This window comes from Mesocricetus auratus, unplaced genomic scaffold (genome assembly GCF_017639785.1).
Source record: "Mesocricetus auratus isolate SY011 unplaced genomic scaffold, BCM_Maur_2.0 Super-Scaffold_6723, whole genome shotgun sequence".
Taxonomy (NCBI): domain Eukaryota; kingdom Metazoa; phylum Chordata; class Mammalia; order Rodentia; family Cricetidae; genus Mesocricetus; species Mesocricetus auratus.
Window position 1 is genome coordinate 16,393,019 of NW_024429183.1, and position 12,373 is coordinate 16,405,391.

Genomic DNA, 12,373 nt, shown 5'->3' on the forward strand with positions numbered 1-12,373 from the left:
CATGCAGGAGATGCGGGCAGAATGCTATGACTGCCAAACAGAAGCCAAGAGCTCAATACTTACCCCAGCCAGGCGGGAGGGGACCCAGGGGATCATGGTCAGACGAAGCACTTGAAGACTAAATACAAGAAACAGCAGAACAGAGAAGTTAAGAAAAAGACAACCCTGGTTACAAATAAACGGGTCAATGGAAGTAGAAAAGCCCAAGACTCACTTCCACATTTTAGGTAGCCCTTGGAGAGAACGCAGCAATCGAGGGCTAGGGCAGGGAGAACAAGTGGGTAGAGGTGATCCAAGGATGGTGGGTAAGGCCCCAGAAGTCTGGCCTGGGCATGGCAGGAGGGCTCAGAGCAAGCTCCCCCGCCAGCTCCCGGTCGGTCTCTGCTCAGCTCCCTGCGGCCAAGGCAACTGAAATCCTCACCACCTCCAACTTTCTCCAAGAACCACACACAGGAGGGGAAAAAATACCGCAGGCCTTTCCAATGAAATCATTCCCACAAGCCCTGCCCACGCCCAGGGCTTCCTGGCTGGGGCCCGGCCCTCCTCCCGCCACCTCCCTCCTGGGTGTGCAGCATCCACCCGAACTGAGGCCACTTTCATGCCCAAGCCCCTCACCTCCCCCAGGAATGTTTTCCTTCCCTGTCACAAAGCACCTTTATTCTTTCTCTGCCTGAACCTGAAGTTGCTCAGTGTTCTGCGTTTGCGTGTCTGGGGAGGTGGGGCTGGGGAAAGAGAGGGGAGGGGCTCTGAGACGGCAGGATCACTATTTACACTAGTGCCCCTTCAGCCGATTTCTGCCTCAACGTCCCAGGGGAAGGGCTGCAGTAGATGGAGAATTTTCATAGCCTTCGGGAAGCGGGGGTGCACTGTCAGAAGCTTTGCAGAGTTAAATAAAACAAGCACTGTTGTACTTTTCTCTCCCCCATTCAAGCATTTTTATTTCACTTACTAGAATTTGATCATCCTATTAGGGATCAAGTTCTAAATACAGACTTGAGGCTGCAGACCTGGCTGGCCCCATCTGGGGATGACAGAGCCACACACACCAGCAGGAGGATGAATGGGGCTCAGTCTGGGCTTGAGCAAATACTGGTGCTCCACTGCCAACCAACCCCCAACGCAGCCCCCTCTACCTCAACTGAAGGGACAGAGGAACCTTCTTCCCAAGGTGGCAATACAGACTCTTCTTCTAAGTGAGTTCCAACAGAGCCATCTAAGTCTTGAAACCATAGGTGCCTTGATGGGGGACAGGGGACCTTTCAGTAGAGGGCCTCCTTCACATGGACAAAGGAAACTGGGGGAAGCTGGCCTCGGTCTGGGGCCTGTTACTGCCGACTCCATCCCAACTCAGATATGCCTCAACGTTGAAAATCTCCCCGGCTCACACTGGTCATAGGGGTAGGGGTGAGTTCTGGAGGGGTAGGTGGGGGTGAGGTGCAGCACCCAGTAACATTCCTGCTTTGGAGCTAAGGGGTAAGAAGTCTTCATGAAAGCACTTAGCAGCAGAAGCTGAAAAATGAGTGTGAAACACAGTGCATTCATCAGGTAAGAGCCAAGCCAAAGGCAGTGGTCACGCTGAGCAGCAGGCATGACTGCACAGTTTTCAGGGACTGAACACAGGTGTTCACACATGCTAGGTGAATGCTCTCACCACTGAGCACATGCCCAGCCTGCAACTGAAACAAGCCAGGTGTGGTGGCACACACAGACCCTTAATCCCAGCACTTGGGAGGCAAAGGCAAATGGGTCTCTGTGAATTCAATCCTAGCCTAATCTACACAGCAAGGTCCAGGCCATGTGAGGCAACACAGAGAGACACCCTTCCTCAAAAAACAAATAACATCAACAAAAGAAAACCAGAAAGAAAGAAAAAGAAGAGGTAATTGGCACCTAAGCCTGGCACTTCGGGCTCTTTGGAATGTGTAGATAATGTATAACATACCAAGGCTCTAGCAGGTCCCTCACTGATGGCACAGAGCTTGACACAAAAATATTCATCAGCCTCTTCTTCTTTTTCCTTGAAATGAAATCTCCATAGTTCAGGTTGGCTTCAAACTCAGGCTCACACTACCTCCTTGCCTCAGCTTCCCAAGCAGCTGGTACTACAGGTATGGACCACTGTACCCGTTTCTTATATTTTTGGTTGTGAGCCTAGCCTTTAACAGCTGAGCCATCTCTCCAGCCCTGTACCCGTTTCTTTCTTTCTTTCTTTTTCTTTTTTTTTTCTTTTTTTCTTTTTTTTTTTGGTTTTTATGAGACAGGGTTTCTCTGTATTGTTTTGGAGGCTGTTGGTCCAGTCCGGCTTCGAACTCACAGAGATCCGCCTGCCTCTGCCTCCCCAGTGCTGGGATTAAAGGCATGCGCCACCACTGCCCGGCCCCTGTACCCGTTTCTTAACCCTTGCTGTTTGTTTAATTTTTTTTTTGTCTCTACCCCAAACTCCCTAAAATGTTGGCTCTCCCTCATGATAGCAGGTCTTCACTACATTTCCTTAGCACCCTCCAGTTCCTACCACACCTCACCACATCCTCAGTCTGTAAGAAGGACAGAGAAGAAAAGGGAGACAGGAAAGAGCGGGATAAGACTGAAGAACACAACACAGGAAATCTGAACTGATGGACACCAATAGTGATTTCACTGTCCATATAAAGTGGATCATAAGGAAAGAAAGGACACAGAAGTGAAGGAAAAACAATAAAAGTTTTGCATCATGACCAGGAAACCCAAAGCACATCTCCATGTCTTCACTGGGAATCAAATGCCCCCTTTCCTCAGCTTCCCTGAGGGTCCAGTGTGCCACATAGAGCAGACAGGACGAATACAGACAGGACAAGGGGTCTGATGCCCAGAAGAGAACACCTGCAGGTGCAGATAACTCCGAGAGACAAAGCTGTGTCCTTCATTACCAGAAATGCGAGTGTGACTGCTGAACCACCTTCTTAGTAATGCCCAGGGCTAGAGGTCCATGATGCATGCCTTGAGTCAGAAAGTTCACGTGAGTGCAAGTCCCTCTGGGATTAAGCACAAAGTCCCACTGATATTTTAAGATACAAATTCAGAAATAAAGAATGTCTAACAAACACAGTTGAGGGCAGGAAAGACTCTGGGAAGGCCAGAGGGTGCAGAGCACAAGGCATGCATCGAGTTTGAAGAATAGACCTGATGGAGGCAGAGAAAAATCTAGGTGCCCAAGGACACGATCCAAGAGCTCACTGAAGGAAGGATGGAGCCATCTGTTTCTGGAAGGTACAATCTGAGTCCACACAGCAGGAAGCACAGAATGACCTGGGTGGGTACTGCAGAGCCTGGTGCTTCCTCCTTTAGTCACCAGAGGAGGACGGGTAGAATGAAAACAGAGGTGCCACATAAACAGTAGCCTGTGGGACGGTGCTAGTGTAATGCCACAACATGCAAGACTGTGCTGGTGTCCTCAGTGGGCCACAGCAGGGACACAAACACAGGCAAGGATAAAGCAAGCAAAAATATGGGCACACTGATTCAGAGCGACAAAGGCAACTTAGGCAGTAAAAAGAGAAAGCACCGAAATACAGAGCACAGTAAGCCAGGGAACATGGAAACGGTGTGTGCATACGGAGGCCGGCCCAGGGAGGGATGGCAGGAGCCAGCAATCCCGATGCCCTCGATGCCCATTAAAACTGTGTTTCATGTTCTCTAAAGTGCAGTAAAGAACAAGATCTCAGTTTAAACGCAGCAGGGGGAGTTATGGGAGGGCGGGGGGGGGGGACACGACTGCTAGCACAGTATCAGTTCTTAGTCTTCCTAGTCAAAGCCTGGGTCAAGGCCAAACCCCAAAATAACGGTATGAAAGCAAGCCTTCTTACTTGTAACCAGAACATGGCACCATAGCAAACGAGAGGGAAAACCAAAGGCAGGAGAAAACCAACAGAGACATTTAGAGCAGACAAAAATAAAAAAAGGTCCCCACCACATTTCTTCAGTACAAGACGTCTTCTATTTCACAGAACAAGGTAACTCCCCCAGCCCAAGCAGAGCCTCCAGGCCGCCGCTAAGACAAGCAAGCCATTCCACAATACTCAGAAAGAAAACTGGTCTTGCATTCCCACTTCTCAAGACACCCCGATCCGAACTTCTACCCTGAGGCTTGCTACAATAAGAGAGGCAGCAAAAAGGAAGACGGCAAAAGACCAAGCGGAAGTTAGGTCCCCAGTCCCACTAGACAATCCATGAAAGAACGTGGAGTCTGGGCCAGGAAAGAGGATTCTTTTCACTGTTTTTTTTTTTAAATATGGTTATTGCGAAGTTGGATAAAGAAATCACAAAAGAAAGCTGTCTCAGGCAGGCCTTCTGGGTTTAGGAGCCAAGGTCACTGTGAAAACAGCAAGAACGATGGCAAATCCAACTTCAGGCACATTAATTAATGCACCTATCTGAGGCATGACGCGGAGTTACTAAGTTAGAAACTTGAGGAATCTCACGACGATGAGTGAAGTCTTAGTGTCATGACATCTCTGGCCACCCTTTGCTCCTGCTCACCAAGCAGTCGACAGAGTGTGTGTGGCTGCAGAGCCTAACGTGGAGGGAGTCATCCCGTTCTGGGCCGGCTCTGGCCCTCTCACCTGGTAGAGGAATCTTTGGCTGAAGTGCTGCATAGCCCCCTGGAGCTGACTCCGCTGGGACTGCCACTGCTCATAGCTGCGCACGTACTCAGCAGTTGGGCGCTGCCAGGTGGTTGTCCGAGTGTTGTGATCGACGTAGTAAAACCTTCCTCGGGGGTCTGTGCGTTTTTCCCACCTGGAAACAAGGAGCTCAGCTGAGATGGCTACCTCACCCAACAAATTCTAAAAGTATTCTCAGGATGTCTTATAAGGAATTGACTAGTTGCCTGGGCCACAAGTAAGCATATGGCCTCAAAAGTGCATCTCAGGCTATCTGCTGGGAAATTCTAGGGGAGGAAAAGTCTTCCATCTTTTCTAAATCTGAGTAGAAAGCATGGAGCCAGCAGCCACTTGTTCGGCTGTACAGTGAGGTCGGCCCAGAAGACAGCAGGACAAAAACCCAGGAGAAAAGCTGTTTCTCTGGCTCTGGCCATGCCCAACTTGGAATACCAACTTTTGTGATTTAGTTCTCTAACGGACAGTGGTCTCATGGTGTCATTAATTTTTTAGTTGCACCTCTCCCATGCCTTCCTCTAACATGGGTGCTTGTATGTTCACAATACCTTGCATGTCTACAACAACAGCTCTCCACTGTTGTTCCTGATAGGACTTTCCATGGTCTCTGGGTTGGGTTCCCTGTGTGCTGCACCCCCTTCCTTCTGGGTCTGCCTGCTCTCATCTGCTGAAGTAAATCACACGGTACTTTCCAAGTAAAGTCAAGTTTCTGAAATCAGCATGTCTGAGGATGCCTTTATTAAGCCATTTTCCATCCTTGATGTGATGGCCCACTCTGCTGCTGCTATGGCATTCCTAACTCTCAACCCTTTCTATGTACTCTATTTTCTCCCTCTGGAAGCTTCCAACATCTTTTCTTGGCAGTCTGGAATTCCATGAGATGTGGCTTGGGTGGGTCACTCTTCATTTACCGGGCTGAGCACTGGATGTGGGCCCTGTTAATCTGAATATTCACACTGCCATTTTGGCAATTCTTTTCTTTTTGGTTTTTTGAGACAGGGTCTCACTATGTAGCCCTAGCTGTCCTGGAACTTATTATGAAGGCCATAATGCTCTGTGGCCTTGAACTCACAGAGATTTACCTGCCTCTGCCTTTGAGTGCTGGGATTAAAGGTGTGTACCACCACGTCCAGCTCATTTCATTTCTTTTGTTGTTTTTTTTGTTTTGTTTTGTTTTTCAAAACAGGATTTCTCTGTGTAACACACCTGGCTGTCCTGGAACTCTCTTAGTAGACCAGGCTGACATCAAACTCAGACATCTCCCTGCCTCTACCTCCAGAGAGATGGGATTAAAAGTGTACACTACCGCCACCTACCTCATTTTTTGGGGGGGGGTTGAGACATGGTTTCTCTGTGTAATCATTTTTTCTTTATATTTTTCTATTATGTTTTATTTAGAGTGTGAGCACATGTGTGTGCCAGAGTGTACAAGTGTATATATGGTAGTCAGTGGACAAGTATGGGAGTCTATGATTTCCATAAGGTTGCTAAGTTTAGTGGCAAGCACTTTCGCCCATCTTTCCAGCCCCCCCCCCATTTTGGTAGTTTTCTATTTTTGTTGTGATAGTCACTCCTTATTCCTTAATTTTTATCTTCTAATTTCCATGTCTCCAAACATTCTAATAAGCTTTGGGTTCTTTATTTTGGGGGGGCTTTTGTTTGACAAAGTCTCATGAAGCATAGACTGGCTTCAAACTCATGATGTAACTGCGGATGGCCTTGAACACCTAATCCTCCTGCCCCTATTTCCCAAGAACTGGGATTATGGGACTGGAGTATTGACTCACAACGGTTAAGGCCACTTGCTGCTCACACAGAGGACTCCGGTTCAAGTCCGTCACCCACACAGCAACTCATAATTGTCTGTACCTCCAGTCTTGGGGATCCAACACCGTCTTCTGACTTCCCCAGGCACCAGGCATGCACATGGTGCACATACATATAAACAAGCAAAATACACATATAACATAAAAACACGCCAACAAAAAGAACTGAGACTATAAGTATGCACCACTATACTTGGCTTTGATTTTATTTCTAGTGCCACACACATTAACTGCCAGGGAACAGGCCCAGTGCTGGCCAGGTCCCAGAGAGGAAGTGAGAGCAGGATGATCCAGGCACAATGGTCAGGAGAATCTTGTAGCCTGACTGACTAGCAGCCAGAGTGTTTAATATTTATACAGAATTTAGGAAGCAGGGATACATTCATGATCTCCTACTCTTATACTGAGGCTGTATTTTTATTTTTTCCCCAAACCTTTGAGGATATTAATTAAAATTTAGAAGCTGGGCATGGTGGTTCATGCCTGTATTCAGGAAGCTGAGACAGGAGAATAGCCGTGAATGAGCAGGCTGAGTCCTCAGGTGGGAGCTGCAGGCTATGCTTGTCTTACTGAGGCAGAGGCTCAGCTAGCTCACCCAAAGGGTCCTCAAATGTCACAGTCTGCAGTTCTCCTCCTGTATGCTGGCCAATTTCTCCAGTAAAGCAAAACAAAAAACAAACAAACAAAAAACTCCTTCAATCTTTCATTCTAAGGGATGGTTTCTTCAGTCCATCTGTTGTTGCAGTTATGGCTTGTGCCCCTAAGGATGCCTTGGTTCTCTGAGAAGCTTTTAAGGGCCGGTAACAGTCGTGCGTGCGTGCGTGCGTGCGTGCGTGCGTGTGTGTGTACGCACATGTGCTCAAACATGTATGTGAGGCAGCAGAACTGGAGTGGTGACTGACAACCTGGGACTTGAAATGCTCTTGCAAAGAAGCCTTGAGGTGATCTCCAGGTTTTCATCTCTCCTCACAGCCCTCCTTAGGGTTTTTAGTGCTCTTTGCTGTAATCCAGTCAGATCATTCAGACTGCAGGCTTCCTCAGCTCTACCACTTAACTGTCAGCAAAGACATTTGCATCATTATCCTGTGTGCTGTTTGTCTATCTGTCTGTCTCTCTCTTCCTCTATTCCCTTCATCCTTCCTTCAACTTCTCTCTAATCTTCTGGCCTCCGATTCCTATGCTATTATTATAGGCATGTACAACCACACCTGGCTTTATCTCATTTTTGAACATTTGTGCTTTTCCTAAAATGAATTTGTTGCCATTTTAGCAAGTTTTCAGGAACGATGAGATAAATACATGTTCACTCTACGTGTTTACCTAGAAGTCCTCCAGTAGGTGAATTTCAAACTTCTTCTTTTAAGGCTTATTTTTATCTGTGTGTGTGTCCATCTGCATACATGCCATGTGTGTATGAGTGCACTAGAAGAGTGTTGTGGATTGAGGAAGGAGAGAAGAGGTCACTGGCCACTTCTCCGCTACTTCCCTGGTCAACCAGGTTCTTACCCTGATATCTGATTCTGAGTTTTTTGTTGTTCTTTGCTTGCTTCTCAAAAAAAGGTTTCTCTATAGTTTTGGAGCCTGTCCTTGGAGCTAGCTCTGTAGACCACACTGGCCTCAAACTCACAGAGATCCGTCTGCCCCTGCCTCTTGAGTGCTGGGATCAAAGGATTAAAGGAGTATGCCAACACTGCCCATCTGACTCTGAGTTTTTTATTGAAGTTTTTTATTGATCCAAAAATAAAAAATAAAAAAGGCTGAACCTTTCTCTCAAGCCCACCCTACTACTTCTTGTGTCTCTCTATCTGTCCTTGGTCCCTCAAAACCTCTCTGGCTAACTTTGGCCAGCTAGTAGCTAGCTCTGTTCTCTGATTCAAAGTCAACTTCATTGGCAGTCTCAGGAGTGCCAGAATGGGATCAAAACATCCCACAACAAAAGAGGGCCCTGACTGCCCTGGAGCTGGAGTCACAGATGGTTGTAAGTTACCTGACATGGGTGCTCTTCTGGAAGAGCAGCAAGCACTCTCGACAGCTGAGCCATCTCTCTAGTTCCAATTCTCCAGCTTCTAAACTGGATAATTCTACCATTTGTTTCCAATACAGAGCAGTGTTTGAAGGCTGAGTCAGCCTGCTTACTTTGATTCTACCTCCACCTCCACTGAGCACCAAAAAGGCTTCATGGGGCACACCTGGAACATCTGGTTTTACTCAGCCTTCTACTCTGGCACAATTGTTCCATGCACCATTCCCTATAACCTTTCAGATCCATACACACACACTGAACCTCCACTGATGCCATCCTCCTGCTCTTATGTAAGTATAGCCCTCCTACAGTAATCCCTCTCTGCTTAGCTCTGGTCTGAGCATTGCTCAGGACTAACCAAAGAGCACCTGATGCAGCCTTGGCTAACAGGTCCAATACTTTGTGCTCCAGAATAAAAGTACTGGGCTGCACATATGTCACCATGAATTTGCTACAACAGGGTGGCCATGATAAAGTGAGTCCTTTGACCCAATCTTGTTTCTTAATCAGTAGCTTGCTGAGATAATGGTTTTATTTGTTGTTTTAAAGTCACTATGATAGTGATCATATCTCACACTACCCCGGGGAAGAGACTTCTCTTATTAACTATGTTTAATGCTTATGTTTTTTATGCATTTCCTACCACACAAGGAAGAAGAGCCCTTCACTTAAAATTCTGGAAGAACTGTGTTGGGTAACAAGACAGGCATCTCCCATGAGAACATTAAAAGTATCCTGGGGAGGTAGGCTGTGACTAGGTTGGCACAGTGCTTGCCTAGCATGCATGAAGCCCCATACTGCATAAACCAAGTGAGGCAGTGCACACTGGGAATCCCAGCATTTGGAAACAGAAGCAGGAAGATCAGAAGTTTGAAGTCAGCCTTGGCTATATAGCAAGCTTGAAGCCAGCCTGAGCTACATAAGAGTCTGCCTCAAAACAAAACAAAAACAAAAAACAAAACAAAAAGCCCCCAATAACAGTAACTCTATCCTAGAAAGAAGAAAGCTTGATTGGTGTCCCACCTTAATACCTGATGAATAATATGACCCTAGCCATCCTTAGAACCCCAACTTTACTTTAGCTCCACCCAAATGCTTAATAGATCAACGTCTACACATCCATTAGGAGTGATGACACAACCCAGCAGTCGGGAGGCAGAAGCAGAAGATCTCTGAGTTTGAGGCCAGCCTGGTCTACAGAGTGAGTTCTAGGACAGCCAGGCTGCACAGAGAAACCCTGTCTCAAAAAAGCCAAAAAAGAAAGAAAGAAAATCCAAACATCTATACATCCTATAGACCAGAGGATTCGGAGGTAGCAACAGTACATTTTACAGCATTCCTGTTCTAAAGTTCAAATGTGCAACTCATACTGTTAGATCAATGCTTGACAATTAGAAAAATCCAAATGTTGACTGGATTGGATGATATGGAGCAATACTGCCAGGTCCAAAGTCCCCTTCCCTGCAAAAGGCTATACAGGTAGCATTGGACTAAACAGGACTTTGGCCAAGTAAACAGGCAAACAAGCCTAAAGGTTTCCATTTAGTAGAAAAGCAGCTCTCTTCTGCAGTTGCTGCTTACCAGGAACCTCCCTTAGGCTTCCACCAAAGGTCAATCACAAACACACCTAGTTCTAGAGCACTATGGACATTCAGATCCCCACTCTACTAGCACATAAAATTGGCTTGCTTTCCCAGCATATTGCTCTTTTGTCTGCCTCCCCACCACCTTGAGATGGCCTTTGCAATCTGATCCCAAACAAATCTTCCTCTCTGTTCACAGATGATCTAGTTTTGTAGTTTTGATGCACCATCACATGTTCTAACAATACAGAGGCTCTACTGCAGCGACTTTTTGTTTTTTCAAGACTAGATCTCATTATGTACTCTGGCTGTCCTGAAACTCACTGTGTAGGCTAGACTGTCCTCACTGAGATCCACTTGCCTCTGTCTCCCAAGTTCTGGGACTAAAGGCGTGCACCATTATGCCTGGCTAATGAAGTATTTAGAAGTGTGTACCGAAATTTGGGCAAATAATAAAGTATAGGCCTCCCTCAAACTAATATAAACCAAGACAAACAAGGAAGGTGGATGAAGGGTATAGATTACAGACTGGAAATATTTTCTGTAAAGTAAACATTTGAAATTTTCTGGGGCCATACAGTCTGTGTTGCAGCTACTTGATTGTACCACTGAAGGAAGAAAGCAGCCATTAAAAACATAAACTCAACCCTTAGAAGGCTGAGGCAAAAAATTACTACAGGTTCAAGGACAGTCTGTGCTGTGAGACAAAGTGAGTTCTAGAACAGCCTGGGCTTCAGAGTGAGAAACCTGTCTCAAAAAAAAACAAAAAAACAAACAAAACAAAACAAAACAAAACAAAAAAAAACCAACCAACTGGGACAGACATGGTGACACACGGCTTTAGTTCTAGCACTCAGAAGGCAGAGGCAGGCAGAACTATGTTGAGTTAGATGCCAGTCTGCTACATATTGAGCACTAGGATAGCCAGCACTACACAGGGAGACCCGGACTCCAAAGCAAAACAAAACACCAAACAACCAACCAGTCAACCAACCAACCAGCCAGTCACAACAAAAAACCCTCCCGTAACCTCAGTGGCTCAAAAGTACAGTGCTTGTCTACCAGGCCGCTCACAGCCAAAGCACGGGGCATGAGCCCCTAGCACTGAAAGGAAAAGAAGAGAGTGGTTAGCAAATGAACGTGGCCATGTTCCAAGAAAATATTATTTACAAAAATGGGTGGAGGCATCGATTTTAGCCACATGCTGCTATAGGGTGTCAACCCCTGGGACAGATAAAACTGGCTAGGAATAAGTGGGGCTCATTGTACTATTCTCTCTATACCTGAAAATTTCCATAATAGTAAAAAATTTCCATCATTTCCACAATAAAATGTAGAAACAAACAAACAAACAAAGACCCTAAAAAGCAAAAGTTTAACTTTGGTAGCCTTCACTTGAGTCCAAGTAGAAACAGAGTGAGCACTAGGGATGACAGATGAGGAGCACCACTCCAGCAAAGGAAGAAAAGGAAAACCCAATGCTCCACTGGAAACTGCAGTGACAGCAGCACATCTGTGGAAATTTGTGGAGCCAGATGGTGAGGTGGGATTTGCCTGGCTCACTCTTGACAGAGGCTCTTCCCAGAGGCTCCCCACCCCCTACTCGCCAGCCACCATCCTTCCCCTAGGTAAACTGGGAGGATGATGGTCATATTTATGGAGGAGTCCTTCATGGCTGCACTAAGTGGGTTGAGGGCAAGCCTTTCCTGAGAACAGAATTCATTCCCTTTCTTAAGTTCTCAAGACCAGGAGACACATGTGGAAAGAACTTTCTGTCCCTGGCAGACAGGAAGTCAAAGCCCTTTTCTCTTTGAACTTGGACCGTCTTCCCCACTTGGAAGTCTTTCTCAGTCTTTGGTTTTGGAGAACTCCACTGTGTTCTTACCAAGCCCAGATGAATTAGGAACAACCTGCTTTTGGGGGCAGGCTACACAAGGAAATGCAGCTCTCTTTTTCTTTGTGCGTGTGTATGCATGTTGTATTTGTGTACATGCTCTGTTGCTACATGTATGTGCACGTGTATATGAAGGACAGAGGTTGACATTGGCATCTTCCTCTACTGCTCTCCATATTTTTTTTGAAGCAGAGTATTTTACTGGATCTGGAACTTACAATTCAGCTAACCTGGCTGGCCAGTGAGCCCCAGGGATCTTCCTATCTCTGTCTCTTCTGTGCTGGTCTTACAGGTGCACATCACTGCGCTTGGCTTTTTATATGGGTGTGGGGATCTGAACTCAGACCTTCATGCTTGCCTGGCATCTCTCCAGCTATTAGTCCTTTTTTTTTTAA

General features: G+C 46.4%; 1 protein-coding gene across 3 annotated transcripts in view; it reads right to left on the bottom strand.

The window, feature by feature from the left end:
• Wwp2 (WW domain containing E3 ubiquitin protein ligase 2) overlaps window positions 1–12,373 on the bottom strand; it is a 122,039-nt gene that overhangs the window by 11,534 nt on the left and 98,132 nt on the right. The window contains exons 10-11 of one of the 3 annotated variants that reach the window (XM_040737189.1): window positions 4,599–4,773; window positions 64–118 (exon numbers count right to left, since the gene is read on the bottom strand). In XM_040737189.1, the coding sequence (XP_040593123.1) occupies window positions 64–118; window positions 4,599–4,773 (230 nt within the window). Of the gene's footprint in view, window positions 1–63; window positions 119–214; window positions 452–4,598; window positions 4,774–12,373 lie in introns of those variants that run through there. The other 2 variants (XM_040737196.1, XM_040737193.1) reach the window with 2 other exon arrangements.